General features: G+C 40.8%; 1 protein-coding gene across 4 annotated transcripts in view; it reads left to right on the top strand.

Annotated features, from left to right (window-relative positions):
* The window catches only part of LOC125459074 (kelch-like protein 4), a 302,979-nt gene that overhangs the window by 241,765 nt on the left and 41,880 nt on the right, over positions 1–19,334 (top strand). For all 4 annotated transcript variants that reach the window (XM_048545019.2, XM_048545020.2, XM_048545018.2 and 1 more), the window contains 4 exons: positions 208–404; positions 16,624–16,836; positions 18,160–18,346; positions 19,104–19,328. In XM_048545019.2, the coding sequence (XP_048400976.2) occupies positions 208–404; positions 16,624–16,836; positions 18,160–18,346; positions 19,104–19,328 (822 nt within the window). The remainder of the gene's footprint in view (positions 1–207; positions 405–16,623; positions 16,837–18,159; positions 18,347–19,103; positions 19,329–19,334) is intronic.

Here is a 19,334-nt window from a genome sequence, read left to right on the forward strand (position 1 = left end):
AACGTCAGCTTTTGTGCTCCTGAGATGCTGCTTGGCCTGCTGTGTTCGTCCAGCCTCACATTTTATTATCTTGGAATCTCCAGCATCTGCAGTTCCCATTATCTAAGATCTTTCAATTGTTCCTCTGAGAATCAAATTATAATGCTTCACATTGTATTGCTACTCTTCCATTTTGCTATTTGTTAGATCTCCTTGTTTGCTTCACAGGTCTCTTGGAGCTGAAAGAGGAAACTATAGAGAGCCTATTGGCTGCAGCATGTCTACTCCAGCTGTCTCAAGTGGTGGACGTATGCTGCAACTTTCTTATGAAACAGCTCCATCCATCAAATTGTTTGGGAATAAGATCCTTTGCTGATGCTCAAGGCTGCATGAATCTGCTAAAAGTGGCTCACAGCTATACCACGGTAAATGCTTCAAAGATATTTCATCTGCATGACTAAGCTACTGATTGAATGAGGTCACAAAACTTCCAGGGCAATGTACGTAAACACACCCATAAACACATGGATCATGTATTTGTGGAGACAGTGTAAGTTCCTGATTAGTTTTATCATTCATTTTACATATTAGTTCAAATTTCTTTCAGAAATGATGTCACCTAAGTTTTGACTACAAAGTTTTATTTATGATCCCAATTTCGCTTCAAGCCAAGACTTGTGTCACTGAATGTTGCACTTCAATCATTATTGAAAGGAATCAAAACTACAAAATCTCACTTTGTGTTGTATTCAAGGAAGTCTGGTTGAATTAGCCTCAAAACATAAATTTAAAAACATACAGGGAGGTATGGGAAAATTGAGCCGAAGGGCCTGTTCCCTTGCTGTCGATCTGTAAGACTCCATGATTTTAAGTTCATTTGAGCCTGGGAGAAGGGAATTGACAAGGAAAAGGATCTTTCTTAAGTTAATAAAATGTGAGGCTGGATGAACACAGCAGGCCAAGCAGCATCTCAGGAGCACAAAAGCTGACGTTTCGGGCCTAGACCCTTCATCAGACAGGCTCTCTGATGAAGGGTCTAGGCCCGAAACGTCAGCTTTTGTGCTCCTGAGATGCTGCTTGGCCTGCTGTATTCATCCAGCCTCACATTTTATTATCTTGGATACTCCAGCATCTGCAGTTCTCATTATCTCTGATACAACTTTCTTAAGTTAACCTTGTTGCATTCAACTGAGGCTGTTGGTGAATTAAGGAGGGGAGACCGCCCATACCACCTCACCTGAGACAGTTTGGCATATTCTGTCTGAAACCAAAACAAGGTGGACAACTTTGCCCAGGGTCTGATTGTAAGATATATTATTATTTTTCCTAAACATACAGCCCTTATTTTAACTGAACTCTCAATTGCAATGAGAGGTAGTAAGAACTGCTGATGCAGGAGTCAGAGATAACATAGTGTGGAGCTGGAGGAACACAGCAGGCCAGGCAGCATCGAAGGAACAGGAAAGCTGACGTTTTGGGTCAGGACCCTTCTTCAGAAATCTTTACACATCCAGCTTAAACCAAGGCTTCTGCAAAACTGCCAGCTGAAACTCAAAAGCTATTTTTCCCAATAAATGATTATTTCTGCTAAGCCTCCTAAAACATTCCAGAATCGTTTATTTGGAAGTATTACATTGGTCACTTTGTTCACTCCTGAACTCTCCCAAACAAAATCTCATTACTGTCCAGGAAGTACCTCTTTAAACACTGTGTTTTGAATATTTACAAGTTAATCTTTAAACCCCTTCAGAGACACAGACTAAACCCATCTACTACTGTTTCATAATCCCAATTTTAAAAAAACTGATATTAAAACATATATTAATGACGTGCCTTACATTAAAATGCTCGATTTGTGTACATACGTTGTAAGCTTGTTTAAATTTATGAAGGAATAAATCAATGGATTCTATTTTGCAGCAATGCATTGTGGGGGATGGTGAGATACAAAAGATATTCCTCATACCCCCTTAATCTTGTTCTCCAACTAGAGTCCAGCATGTCAATATTATCATTGCCACCTACACATCGAAAAACACGCATGGGGCTGAAAGATGAAGGAGAATTTATTCCTCCTTTTTAAAAATAAATACACTGAATATTGATGTGGCTCCTGAGTTGTACAGCCATTTTTGCCTCATTGTTGTGTGGAAATGGATTACTATAGAGAAAAATTGATGGTACAACCAAATTCCGAGATCTTTCGGGGCAAAGACACAAATGCTGAGTCAAAACTGAATTTTACAATGGGTTTTGGTAAAATTCCTTCAGTGAACAAAATGATCTGTTCAAAAAAGGAGACAGAACTATTTTTTAAGTAGAAGAAAATAAACATACCACTAGATTCCACCACTACATAGGATACAAGTCAAACATTAAAAAAAGTCACAAAATAAAAATCTCACACTTTAAGGATTCTCAGGCCTTTTTAGCAGTTAACCTTTATTCTCCCTGACTGTACCAGGAACTCTCTATTTTTAACGTATTATCTGTGCTTATGTGTGTGTTTAACATTGTGGCATTTTTTTTCTCTCAGGGTAGTAGGTAATAAATTTTGTACTTTCAGTAAAACTTTAGTACTTGACTCTTTCAATGTTATTTAGTAACTATGGGTTTAATGTTCAAATATTTTGGCTGCCAATCTCGGGGAGCCTTATTGAAGGTTCCATTCACGAGCCCCTTTTCTCATTCACTTCTCCACTGCTCACCTCATTAAAGATTCATTCAACCTCCCCAGCAGCACCCTCATGGCATCTTGCGATCAGCAATGGTGAAAGTGCTCACTAGTGCCAGAAACTTCTGACATTCACACTCTGGGTGCCATATTTAAATCTCAGTTGTGCACATTTCAAATGCAGTAATCTAGGATTTGCGAATCACTGTGTGGTGCTGCACAGTTCCCAGTGTCTGAGAGAAGCTAATTAGTTCTCAACTTTGCCTGCATAAACCTGAAGGCTCTTTGGTGAAAAGGCTGGTCAAGACAAGGCTGATCTTACCCTCCATGACTGCCAGAGGTGGTCACCAGACTCCTGACCCCAACTTCAGGTTGGTTTGAAGTTGCTACCTGGGTGAGTGCTGTTTCCATAGGCTGGAGGAGCACAGCAACACTACAAGAAGATCAGGCACAGTAGGCTCGCTGCAAGAGTAAGAACCATCATTTTCTCTCTGCTGTCTCACATTCACTCTAACTCCACTACTGCCTCCGACTCCAGCAAAGCTCGTGTCCTGTATTGCCATCACCGCATGCAGCTACTCGGCACCTCACATCCAACCCCTCCTCACAGACTACCAACCTTGCTGCCCTTTGCACACACTTCTTTCACTTGGGACTCCTCACCACTTTCTCCCCACCTGCACCCCCACTAAAAGTGACAGCCAGTTTCACCTCTGTCAATTCCGCCTCTTGTCTTGTTCCAGGAGGAAATGGCTCAGAGTGGAGCCGAGAGGGTCAAGGTAAGTGGCAGGGTGTCTGATGTTTTTGTTTTCATTCCTCATGAGGAGAGAAACCTTGAATGCACGAGAGAGGATTGAGGCCATTTATGTAGTGACACTGTGACGCATGTCTCAGCATCTAAGTATGATTCATTGGGTTATGCTAAACTGCTCCCCCATTACTACCACTGTGTATGTAATCTTAGCATGCATTCTAATCTTATTTGCAACCCATTCCCTCTTGTCTTCTGTCGGCACCAACTGCACCCAAACACACTTGTCCTGCAAGGGCCCAGCCCCTCCAGTCATCAGCTCCTCTTGCACCTCTGAGGAAGAAGCCACAGACCATTCATTGGAAGCACCAGTGAGGCTTTCTCCTGTGCCCTCCAGCAGCTCACAGGCTTTCACCTCAAACCATTCTTCAGCAAGACAAAGCTCGGGTATACAATCTGGTGAGCACATCTCTGTCATGTCTGCAGCTGGCTGAGGAAGAAGTGCTCCAGGTCATTGGCATCCAGAGGACATCAGGTGAGCAGGCGCCTACGTGGACCCAGGCAGAAGAGGGACCCTGTGGGATTGGCCAATAGTAACTGTGCAAATGCAGGAACAGAAGCAGGAGGCACGTTTGTCAGAGACATTCCGTAAACAGGATCAAAGGTCAGAGAAGTCTACCTAGGTTATCAGGACCAAGCTAACCCTGCATCCAGACATCGGTCTGTCTCCTTGGGAAGGTTGGTAGCTGCCATGGAGGGCTAGACCAAATAGAAAGCTTATTAGCTTGTAGTCCATTGCTTTAACCACTGGTGGTATCACTGACAAGATGACAGATGTTGAGGGGTATTGATCCATTTGCAGAATCCCCTTCCTCTCAAGGAGACTGGGTGGTGCCAGCAGGATGGAGGCAGATGGAGGCCTCTAAGATGTCTCCACTCAGGACAGTCCAGAGATACCAGGTGACTCCTCCCGTACCCTGCCTGAATTCCCCAGCCATGAAGAAATTCAAGTTGAGGAGGGTGAACCTGCATCTGGGCCCTTGAGCCAAATATGTCCCTGGGGTCATCCTCCTAAGACTTTAAGGTCATAATAAAGTAAACATCACATTTGTAAATATGTTCTATAATTCATCATCTGTCTGTTAATACCATTTTAAGTGTAGCTTTAAAAATAAGGCACGGGGCTATTCTTCCTTCATGCTTAGGATGTTAGAACACTGCCCAAAGAAGTGCTACTTTCCCTAATGTCCAATGCAATGCAACATGTTGGATTTTCAATATGGGACCATTAGATGTTGTGATAACTTTAAACAGCTGTTCACTAAAAGTTAATAGTAACAACAGAAAAAATGAAGAAAGAGCAAGCAAAAATTCTTGCAATTTATTTTGGCTGTTAGCCTTTGGAGCAGTAACAAATTTGCTATCAATAAATGACTACTAGGGTGGCACGGTGGCTCAGTGGTTAGCACCGCTGCCTCACAGCACCAGGGATCTGGGTTCAATTCTACCCTTGGGTCACTGTCTGTGTGGAGTTTGCACATTCTCCCTGTGTCTGTCTGGGGTTCCTCTGGGTGCTCCGGTTTCCTACCACAGTCCAAAGATGTGTAGGGTAGTGGGTTAACCATGCTAAATTGCCTGTTGTGTTCAGGGTATGTTAAGTTAGGTGGGTTATAGGGGGATGGGTCTGGTGGGATGTTCTGAGGGTCAGTGTGGACTTGTTGGGCTGAAGAGCCTGTTTCCACACTGTAGAGATTCTATCAGTAATGGATAAGCATTTGACCTAATTTATATTTATAAGCACACATTGCCAATGATGTACAGGTCAATAATGAGTAGAAAGAAGTTCCTTACCCTTCCGCAGCCTACGAGACCCTGGAATGTGACACTTTAAAAAGTGACGACAATGATGTCTACTTCACAAAGATTGCTGGGATTAATCTGGATCAACGACATGATCAGGATCACATGTGACCAGGATTGTTAAAGTATTTGGACAAATACATGGATAGGAAAGGTTTAGAAGGATATGAACCAAGTGCAGGGAAATTGGCTTAGCATAGATGGACATTTTGGTCAGCACGGACCAGTTTGGGCCAAAGGGCCTGTCTCCATGCTGTAGAACTCTATGACTCTACAAAAGCAAAATATTACAGAGGATGGAGATCAGAAATAAAAACAGAAAATGCTTGTGAAACTCAATCAGCCTGGCAGCCTCTTTAAAGGGAAACAGAGTTTTTTTTTGACTCCAATGACTTTCTTTGAATCGACCAAAGAATATTAATTAAACTCAAAATGTTAACACTGTTTCTGTATTCAAAGTAATTACCAGTTGAGTTTCTCCTGCAGTTTCTGTTTTCATTTATATTCTACATAATTGGTCAATGCATGAGTTTCAGCACAAAATTTTGCGAATGCAGTTATCTTCAGTCTAGAATCTGAGAGAGCCGAATTAATGTAATTGCCTCATGAATGGCCTTGCATTGTACACAAGTGAAGCCTACTCCTCAGAGAAAACAAAAATCAAACTTAATCTGTCCACTCTGAGTGTGCTGGCAAACGTTTTTCATTTTCATTGTCCAGCTGAGAATCAGATGAAGATGGAAAGTTTTAGCCATGGCATTCGAGACTAAGGTGCAAGTTCTACCCTAGATTAACTGTGATCGAAATCACTGATGGGCAGCAGCCACCTAGACTGCTCCCTAAAGTTTTGGCAAAGATTTGTAGCTCAGCTTGTGGGCGAGGTTGTTGATTTGCTCGCCGAGCTGGCTTGTTTTTGTTCAGGTGTTTTGTCACCGTGCTAGGTGACATCATCAGCGGAGCCACAGATGAAGCGATGTTATTCTGCTACACTTGGAATTTATACTGTTTGGTCCGTAATGGTGAGTGGTGTCATTTCTGGTTTTGATCTGTATGGGTTTGTATTTGGGGTCCAATTCTATATGTTTGTTGCTTGTATTATGGGTGGAGAACCATGCCTCTAGGAATTCCTGTGCGTGTCTATGTTTGGTTTGGGCTACTATGGTTACCTTGTCCCAGTTAAATTGATGGCTTTTATTGCCTGAGTGTACAGATATTAAGGAGAGTTTTTCATGCCGTTTTGCTGCTAGCTCATGTTCATGTATTCTGATGGCTAGTTTCCTTCCTGTCGGTCCGATGTAATGTTGTGGCAGTCGTCGCATGGTATTTTGGAAACTACTTTGCTTCTGCATGTTGTGGCCTGTTCTAGGGTTGTAGTCCACTGCTGGTCCGTTGTGTTCAGATATTGTGACTTTTGGTTTGAAATTTCCCTTTTGAAACCATGGAGTTGGTTATGGGTATCATTAGTCATTACCCATAGCATTCTGCTTCTGTTCTGTTCCCCTTACTCTCCTTAGGCTTTGAGAAACAGCCATTTGGTTAAAGTATTTTCAGTAGGTTTGTGACATAACCAGCTGATACATAGGACATTGATGTCACGTGGTGCCATAGAACAATTTGTTTGCCCCCTTGACTGATCATTGCTGGCAAACAGGATGAGCTGCCTGCCTTTCTGTGTGTACTCACAGGAAAGGCAGAGCAAAAGAACTGTGAGGATAGTACGCAAGTGAATCCAGGCTTATCGGGAATAGATTGGAACATAGAATTTGAAGCATAAACAGAACAAATTTAAATGTAAATTTGTACTTCCTTGGCCAAATGCAGAAAGCTCAGCTTAACTACAGTCAGAACAGAAGCAGCAAGCGCATTTCAGCATTTTGCCATAATATACAACATGGAAAAGCATGATGTGAGATAACGCATGTTTCAACTGAAATGAGTTACCTGTAAATCTCATGATGTGTTAAATTAAGGATGTTAACCTGTTCCACTTATCCAGCAGGATTTAGAAAATCCCATAGTAGAAATCAAACTAAAAACACAAGAGTAAGAAACAGATGTGGGCTATTCTATCCCCCCCAACCCAGCTCAAAATTCAAGAAGATTGTGAGAGATCTAGCAGTGGTTTCAACTCCACTTTTCTGTCTCTGCCTCCACACCCTTCCTCCACTCATGAATTACTCTTGACTCCCTGTTCATCAAAACTACAAACAAACAATCAGTTCTTTCATTGTCCCAACCTAATCACTTTCTGAAACAGCATTCCACAAGTGGCCATTCATTCGTCTGTTTGTGGGATCTTGCTGTGTTTAAATTGCAATCTACATACCGAAAGTAATTACTCTTTAGGAAAGTTCATACATTGATGTTAAATGTTGTGAAAATGCACTGCACAGATGGAAATTTTTCCTTTATTAAACCTGCAGAAAAATCATATTAAAAAAGTTACACCTCCCTGCCATTAAATTTCTGCTTCTTACCACACGAAACTAATTTAAGGAAGTCGGAAAGTTGACGTTTTGGGTCGGGACCATTCTTCAGGAATGTTCCTGACCTGAAACGGCAATTTGCCTGCTCCTCTGATGCTGCCTGGCTTGCTGTGTTCCTCTAGCTCCAAACTGTGTTACCTGATTCCAGCATTGGCAGTTCTTACTATATCTAATCTGAACAACTCACTGTGTTGCAGCAGAGCTTTAAAACCAGGAATGAGATTGTGGAGCAGTTAACTTTGCAATATGGTGTCATCTACATAATGTAGGTTAATTGTAAAAATATTCCAAATGGGAATTTCCTGATGTATCGCAGGCAAACTTTAAAAATCCCTAAACTTTGCTCCTCCCTCAAGTGAGTCAGTGAGATACAGTTTATTTGTTCAAAAGTATAAAGCTAATATCAATATTACCAAATCAAAACTGGCAAATCATCCATGGAGCTACCAATAATACTTTTAGCACAGATTAGTTGGACATGTTTGTTAGTTGTTGGTTTGCTACCATACTGCATTGTTTGCTTCAAATCTTTGTATAAGTATATAATTTTAAAATAGATGGGCTTAGTAAAGCCTGAGCCCATCCTGTTTAATCTCTTCAAACACGGACATAACAGTTAAGATCTTATTAACAGTTTCCTGCTTCAGTATCTTTCTCACACACATGAAGCCCATCCTGATAAACAGTTTTGCCTATTTTTGTAAACTGAAATGTACTTAACTTCCTGTTCCTATTTTCTAGACAAAAACACAGTGAGAGGTTGAGATAGGATGTAGATAATAGCTCACATGCCTTGTTACTTTTGGAATCAGCACGTTAAAGTCTGCCTGTTTTGCAATTACTTTTCATTTTCTAACAACTCGTGAAAAGAGATGAAAAGCATCAGTGTATGACAAAAATAACTTGAGGTTGTACAGTAATTGTGCCAGATTTACAGAATGATGAGCTTACTAATAAACAAATGTATTAGTGCTGTGAGGAGTCTTTTAAACATAGCTGGAGTGTAATAATCCAAAATAATATTGCTAATAATTATTTTGCTTAGTTGGATCTTAGGGTATGGTCAAAACTGTTGAGGCTATATTTATTGGCATCTGCTAGTTGGGTTGAAAAATTATTGGTGAATTGTACCTATGAGTTGTTTCCTGGACCATGGAAGATGTTAGGAAGCATATCTACTGCAAGCACATGTAAGTTAGGTATTGATCAGTTTATAGCAACTTCACCTCTAAGTCAGAAAGCTTCTGGGTTCCCACTTCAGGGTCTTGAGCACAAAAATCGAGATTGACATTGCAGCATATCCACAATAGAACAGTTACTACACTTCAAAAGTACTTCCTTGGCTGTTTTGTTACATCTGGTAGCTATGAAAGCTACTACATAAATGGCAGTTCTTTTCGTAAGCAGCAGTTTTCCTGACAAAAGTGAACATTTGGCAACCTAATACAGTGCCAGCTACCCGTTACACTACTTGTTGTATGTATTTTCTGTTTTGGAATTTGAATTTATGACCAGTGGGTCCATCATAAACTTTACTGTGCATTGAGGTGATATTTCATATTGCCGAAAGTGGAATTAAAAGGGCACAGTTTTATTTGCCCTAGTGGTGTGCACAGAGCTACATCAAAAACAATTTACAGACTTTGCTGTGTGATGCTTTTGATTGTCTTCATAACCTTAAAAGTAAATGTTACATTGACAAACTGCAAATCTATGTTGGGAATACACACTGAGTAATCAACACCCTATATGGAATATAGAATTTCAAAATCAGCATCAATATAACTGGAGGGTTTATCAATAACAGTTGAAATTATGCCATAGTTGCTGTAAAAGTTTCTTCTTCACAATATGAATCTAGAATTTAACTCTAAAGAATACCAAAGGCATCTAAACACAAAGTAATAAGTGATGTAGGAACTACAAATAGAACTTATCTGAGTTTGTTCTGGTCCACATGGCGACTCTTTGTTTCCTGACACTATTTTATTAAGTTGTGTGAAAAATCTAACATTTATTATTTATGAAGGGAAGAGCCACAGCTAAATGCTGACTAATAGTTATGGTACAGTTAAGTATGAAAATACATAATCCCATTAATATTTTCCCTGTTTATGCAAGCTTGCATACTTTTATGATTTGGAATCACATGCATTTAATTCTGCAATAACCAGTAACTGTGGGCTGAGTGTTACAATTTTTTGGGTAAGTCCAAGTTGCGTTAAGATATTTGGAAGGCTTGTCACCCCTAACAGGCTCTGTCACCCCCATCTTTATGCGTGATTATCTGCCATGGCAATATGGCATCCCTCTCGCCTGATTCCCACCCATCTTATCACGCCCTGCTCCAGGAACAACTTACCACTCAACAGAGATCTCAGAATTCGCTGTCATCCCTGGTGTCCGAGCCATCTTTAGAAGGCTGTTGTTGATCTGGATGAGCACTGACAGTTCAGAACTAACCTGGATGGTTCCTTGCATTTGCCCAGACATGGCAGACAGGGAGAAATTGGTGCCTACTTTGCAGGCAGCTTCCCGGAGGTTCTGCTGGGTGGAATGGTACTGATGTAGGACTTCTTCATCCATTGGAGGACATGGAACCAGTCCACGTCAGTCTGTTTCAAAGTAGCCAGGAGGGTTAAAAGAGCCACAGCTCTCTGGAGGAATATCCAACACTGAATGAAGAAGGTCACTGTTTTGCTTCACTCTGCCAGTGTAAGAGCCACTATCTTCTTTTTGATACCTGACACTTGCTCCAACTGCTACTGTATCCACCTCCCAGCAAGATTCATTCTCTACGACTCTCACTATTCACTCACTGTCATCTACCACTATCCCCAACACCATCATGCTGCATGTCCTTTGCACTGCCTACTCATTCGCTTGGGGCAACTCTCATTTGCAACAACAATTGCTGTGCCACTTATTTTCATCCTCAATAATTACCCTAGGATCCAACAGCCCACACTAGAGCAGAAGGAATCACATGCGGTGGTACACAGTCCATGAGAATTTTGACTCTGACAGACCTGAGCAGGACCGAGACTCGACTTACCCTGAAGGCCACCACTGCCAGAAAGTTGTCCCCTTGAATTGACTGAGACCTGCTGACAACCATGATGAGCTTCTTGGCTTTGTGTCTGCCTTAAATGACACAGCACGACTCTGGCTGAATGGCAAAGTGTAAAGTAGCAAGGAAAAGCAATGCAAGACAAAGGATGCTGTGAACATCCAGGTCAGGGTCAGAGGGAATAAGCACAATGAGAGTCAGTGAAGAGCCTGGAGCTGCAGCATGGTGTGTTCATGAACATATTGTTTTTGCTGCAGCATAACAGAAATGGTTTCTGGTATAACCCAAAGTTCAACATTGAAGTGCAAAAGTTTCCTGTAAGTGGACTGGAGATATGCCATGATCATGTTTAGAGGCTAGAACATGTCAGATGCCAATGTTGGTGCACATGGAATGAATGTGGCCAATGTCCCTAGAGTGTGCCCTCATTTGTTGATGCCCAGTGACTAACATGGAAGTCTTCCATGGCAAGAGGTGAGTTGAATCCATCAGTTCCTTTCTGGTTTCCTTGTTGAGTTTTCCCAACATCTGGCTTCTGTGGAGGGTTTTGTAAGACCAATTAACTCATGTTCATCCCTGTCAATTGGTATTTTACCGCTGTCTCTGGAGAATCATGCCACATCATTTGTGAGACCAGAACAGATGGTGCCAACTTCGAGATGGGTCACAACACATTTCATGAAAGCCCATATCTCTGAGAACCCATCCCTTTTGTTACAGACAGTGATGTCAGGGAACTGATTCTTTGTTGCCTTATTGTTCCTAGTGAGAGGATTTTTGAAAAGGAGGATGTGTACCTTTGTTAACCCCTGAATATATGATCAATTTGAATAAGCAGCAACAAGTTTTTCATAGCTATAAATTAAAGGAGTTATTGATTTACGTCTTTACCCCAAAAATGTAATGCTTTGTCACTCACTGAAGCACTCAAACTTGCAAGAAAATACTTTTAGACAGAATGTTGTGTTTTTCCAAGTTATGAACTGTAGATTAGATTGTAATTTTCTTATGATAGGGAAGACATTTTCACCCCTAAAATACAAATTGTATGCAGCATTAGGTTATTCAATCCATTGGGCCTGCTCCCGGATTATAGTCTGACTGAATTCAAAAACTACAGTCAAATTGGAATTGTTGCAGGATCCTCTTGAAGAGTTGAATTTTTGGCAGGTCACAAAATAAGCTACTGCTAGTCTTGATACCAGGATACCAGTTTTCTGGACTTGAAAAGGAGCGAGCTTGGAGACCTTACCATGTTGTACATTTTGAGGCACCAAGGCATCGCTGTTGCTTTTGCTGCTGTTACTGTTTCTGAAGTTCTGCAGCAAAATGCTGACTTTTTTTATCCAATGAGGACGTATTTACTGCCACGGTAACTGTGGCAGATGCTCTCAGACCATGTGCAGTTTCAGTGCATACGACATCACTACCAGTAACACTGGTTGTTGAGACTGCCTACGCCCTGGGATTGGATCATCCAGCACATTGAGCAATTCAATGTGTGCAGAATCAATAAGAAGTTTTCCTTTCAAATGTTTCTCCAATTTTTTTCCTTAAATATTATGCGTTCTTACTCTGCTAGATTGTTACCATGACGAACGATTGCAATTTTCAGGGAATATTGAATCACGCAATACCATGTAAAATCCTGGAATTGTAATTTGCACACAAACTTACTCTGAACCCTTGGCTACCCCTCTCACCATTTCTATTGTTGCCTTGCTTCACTGACAATCTAACTCGAGACTATTTAATATTTGTGTCCACTTACCGGTCTGCTCTCTCAATGTTTATCACTCCCCTTGAGCAAGGGAGCAAGGCGGCGAGTGGGAGTTCCAGGCAAAGTAGAGAGCAGTAAGGGGTGTGGTGATGGACCAAGCAAATACCAGGGTGAGCAAGTGAATGGTGAGCATTCCACGGCTACATAACAGTCAATTTAATCGCACTTCTGTAGGTCTCTATGGGCAGATTGATTGCAACTCTGGTTGTCCTGTTATAGGAAGGATATTATTAAGCTGGGGAGGGTTCAGAAGAGATTCACCAGGATTTTGCCAGGTATATAAGGTTTGAGTTATAAGGAGCAACTGGGTAGGCTGGGACTTCTTTCACTGGACCATAGGAAGTTGAGAGGTGACCTTAAAGAGTTTTATGAAATTGTGAGGGGTATAGATAGAGTTAATAAGCCATAGAGTCATCGAGATATACAGCACTGCAACAGACCCTTCAGTCCAATTGGCCCATGCTGACCAGACATCCTATATAAATCTAATCCCATTTACCAGTATTTGGCCCATATCCCTCTAAACCATTCCTATTCGTATATCCATCAAAATGCCTTTTAAATGTTGTAAGTGTACAAGCCTCCACCACTTCCTGCAGCAGCTCAATCCATACACGCATTAACCTCTGCATGAAAAAAATTGGCCCTTAGGGTCTTTCTGTATCTTTCCCCTCTCAGCTTAAACCCATTGCCCTCCAGTTTTGAACTTCCCCACCCTGGGGAAAAGACTTTGCATATTTACCCTATCCATGCCCCTCATGATTTTATAAGCCTCTATAAGGTCATCCCTCAGCGTCTGATGCTCCAGGGAAAATATCCCCAGCCTATTCAACCTCTTCCCATAGCTCAAAACCTCCAACTTTGGTAAGATCCTTGTAAAGCTTTTCTGAACCCTTTCTGGTTTCACAACTTCCTTCCTATAGGAAGGAGAGCAGAATTGCACACAATACTCCAAAAATGGCTGAACCAATGTCCTATGCACCTGCAGCAAGACCACCAAACTCCTGGGATTTGAGATAATGTCTTAGTTTTAGGAGGTTCTGCTTTAGTCAGGAATGCAGTTTGGTAGGTCTCAGGATATGAATACTTGTAACTCTTTAATCTGAAATGTCTGTTTAATATTTTGTGGAACTATGGCAACTCATTTTGGAATCCAAAGTCTAAGAGTTGGATAACAAGGTGTAGAGTTCGATGAACGCAGCAGGCCAAACACCATCAGCGGAGCAGGAAAGCTGACATTTCGGCAAGGGCCTAGGCCTGAAATGTCAGCTTTCCTGCTCCCCTGATGCTGCTTGGCCTGCTGAGTTCATCCAGCTCTACACCTTGTTATCTCAGATTCTCCAGCATCTGCAGTTCCTACTATCTCTAAGAGCTAGGTGATGCCTTGGTAGCAATCTTTTGCACCCAATGCCGATAAAGAAAAGTTAGTTTTAGAAGACTCCAAATTCTGGCCAGTTTGTGTTTTAAAAGCAATGAATTGGGCAAGCCTCAACTGCGCATGACAATTTAAACAATCCATACTTGTTAGTTCTGATCTCTTTGTACCTGTGGGGCTTAGGCTTTCCAACTAATTGTTGTTAATGATTTAACTTGTAATTTACCAGTCTCAGTAAAGACTATCAGGCAATGACAGTCTCCAACAAGAGAGCATCTAAACGCCTCCCCGAGACATTTGATGACAATGCCATTGCTGAATGTTCCACCAGCAACTACTTAAGGATGCGTATTGGCCAGGAAGTTATTTGGATCAACTATATAAATACAGTAGTTGCAAAAAGCCGATGGGAATTATGTGATAAACATCTCATGTTTTGACTCCTCAAAGCTTGTCTACTGTCCATAAGGTTCAAATCAAGAGTATGATAGAATACTCTCTAATTGCTTGGATGCATGAACATATAATAACACCAAAGAAGAGGAACACCATCTAGCACATACTATATCACTTGATCAAAACATTATCACTTTAAAAATGCATTCCCTCCACCTTTGGCACACAATAACATTCATGCGAATCATCAACAAGATGTAATGCAGCAACTCACTAAGACTTCTTTGATAGCATCTTTCACAGCTAATACTTCTACCATCTGAAAAATAAAACAGAGATTGCAGATATCCCCAAACTTCACTACCTCTAAATTCTTCAAGTTGTACTCCATTCTTGCACTGCCATTAGGTCAAAATTCTGGAACTTCTTATCCAACAGCACAAGACTATGGATGTTCAAGAGAGCAGCTCACTACCACTAACTTGCCTAAGGCCATCAATGATTGGCAAGCAATGATGGCCATTAGTGATCCCTGATGAATAAAATTGCTTTATCAATTTTTAGCAGAAATGTATCATTATTTCTACATTCCTGAGTTTTGTGCTCCAGTTAGTAAAATCCAAAAATGCTATTAAGCATTTTACGTCAAATTGAGTGAAAGTCAACTGCATCCAAAACTATTTCAATGTTGGTTGACAAATACATGGCAGAACAATTGGTTAATGTCTATGACATTATTAAGAATTAAGGCCTGTATATAGTTCTTATTTTTCAAGCGTGATCTTACATATAAATGTTTGTAATCCAATTCAATAAATTGAAGCCCTGTTCCTTATATTTTTCTTTGTGTATGTTTTTTGCGCATTGGCAGCTTGGCTATTTAATCAGAGAAACAAGAGCAGATGTTTCCGAGGAACGTGTAGAATATTATTTATATTTATAATTTTTGGCTATATGCAGAACTTCCATCGTATTGAAAGGTCTCAATATGCTTCTCAGCACAATAATTAATCAGGAGATAATTAGAAGTCATACCCTGTCAGCAACATTGTATAAACAGGAGGAAGATGAATAACTAGTTGATCACATGCCAAATGTAATGCTGGCCATTCCTTTTGTGAATCCCTGAAGCTCGCACACAAGTTGATAAATGCAGTTTTGCTTTCTGAAATCTCTGTATCCGGACCAGTGTGCTAATTTGCTCAGGTCAGTGCTCTCGTGGTTAACTCCTCCTGTTGGTTAGCGTAATTCAGCAGAAAAAGAGTACTAAAACAGAGTGTGCCTAAGCAGACTCTCTTCCATCTGAAGAGGATCTTTATTGCACATAAAAGCACTTTTGGCTCCTCCATAAAATTTTCTTCGGTTTTGTGGGTGGCACAGTAGCTCAGTGGTTAGCACTGCTGACTCACAGAACCAGGGACCTGGATTCATTTCTACCTCTGCGCGATTGTCTGTGTGGCGTTTGCACATTCTCCTAGTGTCTGCATGGATTTCCTCTGGGTGCTCCGGTTTCCTCACTCTGTCCAAAGATATGCAAGTTAGATGGATTGGCAATACAAAATTGTCCATAGTGTTCAGGGATGTGTAGATTAGGTGTGTTACGGGGACATGGGTCTGGGTGGGATGCTCTGAGGGTCGGTGTGGACATGTTGGGCCGAATGGCCTGTTTCCACACTGTAGGGATCCTATGAAATTTTTTTTGTTCTTGAAACTTTCTAGAACACATGTTTTTTCTGATTTGACAGATCATTTAAATGTCCCATGCTTGTGGAAATCCGGCTGTTCTTGACTGACAGAATTGGAGTAGGGTGTTTGCAATCCCACCATAAATTTTCTGTTGCCCTCAAAAATTCATTTCAAATGCTGAATCATTAAACTGGTGTCGACTTCACCTTAGAGCTTCCATTGTGCAGTACAGATTGCTGTGGGTTTCTCTGGGTAGTTTTACATCACTGCTTAGTGCTATTCATCAATATAGTCCATGGTAATTGATCTCGTCACACATCGCATTGCTCGCTAATGTAATTTTAGGGTACATTGTGCTAGAGCTCTGGAAATCAATAATATCTTGGATTGACAGTAGAGAAATTGAAGCACTGTTGAGTAAAACCTATCATTACGCTCAAACAGGAAAGTTGTGGCCATTCCTGTTTTATTTTATGAGGATAAAGGGAATCTTATGACTTTATCCATATTTCATGTCAAAAACATTGGCTTGTCACCAATTTTTGTTTCACTGAATTGCTATGCAGGACCATTTCATGGAAGTGATTAAGAACCAGGAGTTTCTTCTGCTTCCTGCTAGTGAGATTGCGAAGCTCCTTGCTAGTGATGACATTAATGTTCCCGATGAGGAGACCATATTTCAAGCTTTGATGATGTGGGTGAAACATGATTTACAGAAGAGACAACAGGACCTCGCAATGCTCCTGTCTTACATCAGATTACCTTTACTGTCTCCACAGGTAAATGAATAGAAAATGGGGCCATAACTGCTACATGAATTTAATATTAACTTTATTTTAAAGAAATAATCTTTCAACACCAGTGCTTAATTCTTTACTTGTTTCTGATGAGACCGCAAGGACAATTATAATTAAATACACCCCATAGGAACAGAATGGTTGGACATTTTACTTATTCTTTCTGAAGTCCCTTGGAGTCATTGAATCTCAACATTAACCTTCTTGAGTGGGTAGCTGATAAAGATTCTGTAATAAACCCAGCTCAGATCTAGCCTACTTTTGAAGGGGAACAAACTGATATGGTTCATTTTAACTTGGCAGCCTGAATGATGTCAAAAGAGGCACAAACAATTTTTGTGAAATTTGTATCTTCAGGAGGAGCGGAGTTCTTCTCCGGCCTTCACAAAGACAAGGCTTCACCTGCTGTCATGTTGCCCACATCCCACCCCTTTCCACTGCATATGATGCCATTGAAGCCCATTCCACTGTCCATGTGGCCTTTTCCTCCACTTCGAGGAGGTGGAAAATCAGCTGGCAGTATTTAAAATAGTCAGGTCTACCTCAATGGTGAGCAAATTTCTGCCTGATACTATCAGCCTCTTGCCTAAAGTCACTGAGGTTATGAGCTGGTCATCGTAGGCGGTCCCTGGGTTGCGAACAGGTTTTGTGCTGGAGTCTGCTCACAAGTCGATTTGTACACAAAATCAGAACACAGTACAGGATAAATATAAAGAAGCCATCAGCAAGCATATGAAATGTTTATATGTTTGATCTTTAATATTATACCTCTGTATGGGATTATGTCTGTAAGAATGAGCGTTTATAAATTGGACAATCATAAACCTGTATACTTAGCACAGTTAGATGTTGCAGTCCCAGAACTAACATGGCCACCTCCAAAACTGAATATGTGTAATTAGTTACACAATAATACTTGGATTCTTTATAGGGTATTTCACATAATAGCATTACAAATACAAAGTGAAAGGCTGAATAAAAAGTAAAAGCACTGCAGAAGCTGTAAATCAGAAACAAAAGCATAAATTGCTGGGAAAACTCAGCAAGTCTGGCAACATCTGTGCAGAGAAATCAGAGTTAATGTTTCAGGTTGAGTGACCCTTCTTCAGAACTCAGAACCCAGTTCCGAAGAAAGATCACTTGACCCGAAACACTGACTCTGGTTTCTCTGCACAGATGTTGCCAGACTTGCTGAGATTTTCCAGCAATTTCCACTTCTGTTGTTGAAAGTGAAGCACTTGTTTGGAATGCAATGATGAGTCATGTGGACAAATGGTGAGTAATGAGTTCAATTTTTCTTCATAGCTTTTGGCTGACTTAGAAAACAATCCAATGTTTGCTGATGATCTGGACTGTCAAAAACTTCTTATGGAAGCCATGAGGTATCACTTGTTGCCAGAGAGACGACCCATGATGCAAAGCCCCAGGACGAAGCCCCGAAAGTCTACCGTTGGGGCACTTTACGCTGTAGGAGGAATGGATACCACCAAGGGTAAGAAAGAATAGGTGACGAAAGTGTGTGTTACTAACAATATTAACAAACCTGTAAAGACTATTCACTTTGTTTGTTGGCAACAGCCTTTGCATTGACCTATCACCTATTTGGATTCAATAGTGTAGACATAGTGAACCTGCTTCTTTCATTGGAAAATTCAGAACAATATGAGTGGAATTAGTAAAAGCTTCACCAAAGGGTAATATATATTTGGACAAGAACACCCCTCTGCTCTTTTAAATGTTTTATGCTTTCCCTCCATCCTTATGTAATTTTTCATGAACCTTCCTTAGTTGAGATGATGGAACTGGATTTACAGTTCTCACCAAAATTATTCCTTACTTAATTTCAAGGAAGTCCACGATGGTGACTTGGAACATCTTGTCCTTTTCTCCCATTAACTTTTGACAATCATTCTATGTTTCCTCAATGAACCACAGTTAGTTTTAAACCTCCTACGGGAATTTCATGGAGGAACTACATTTTGCCACTTTGATTTGCAGAATTATGTTATCCGGTTCATTGTAACACACTAATCTACATTTTATGCCAATCTGAGACTGTACATTTGTGGATGAATTATTACTTTAGACAATAAATCGCATAAACAGAGCATCTGAAAGTCTAGCAACTCAGTATTGTTCTTTTTAAAGATAGCGATTGATAATTCTGCTGAATTTATGCCTTCTAAACTTACAATGTTGCAACCTACATAGTCAACATATCTCTGATATACTGCTATACATCCCTACAGGGGCTACAACTGTAGAAAAATATGATCTCAGGACAAACAATTGGATGCAAGTAGGCACAATGAATGGAAGACGTCTACAGTTTGGCGTGGCAGTGATTGACAGCAAGCTGTATGTGGTTGGTGGGAGAGATGGATTAAAAACATCCAACACAGTAGAATGTTATAATCCAACAGCCAAGGTCTGGTCCATAATGCCACCAATGTCTACACACAGGCATGGCTTAGGTAAGA

This window comes from Stegostoma tigrinum, chromosome 15 (genome assembly GCF_030684315.1).
Source record: "Stegostoma tigrinum isolate sSteTig4 chromosome 15, sSteTig4.hap1, whole genome shotgun sequence".
Classification (NCBI taxonomy): Eukaryota; Metazoa; Chordata; class Chondrichthyes; order Orectolobiformes; family Stegostomatidae; genus Stegostoma; species Stegostoma tigrinum.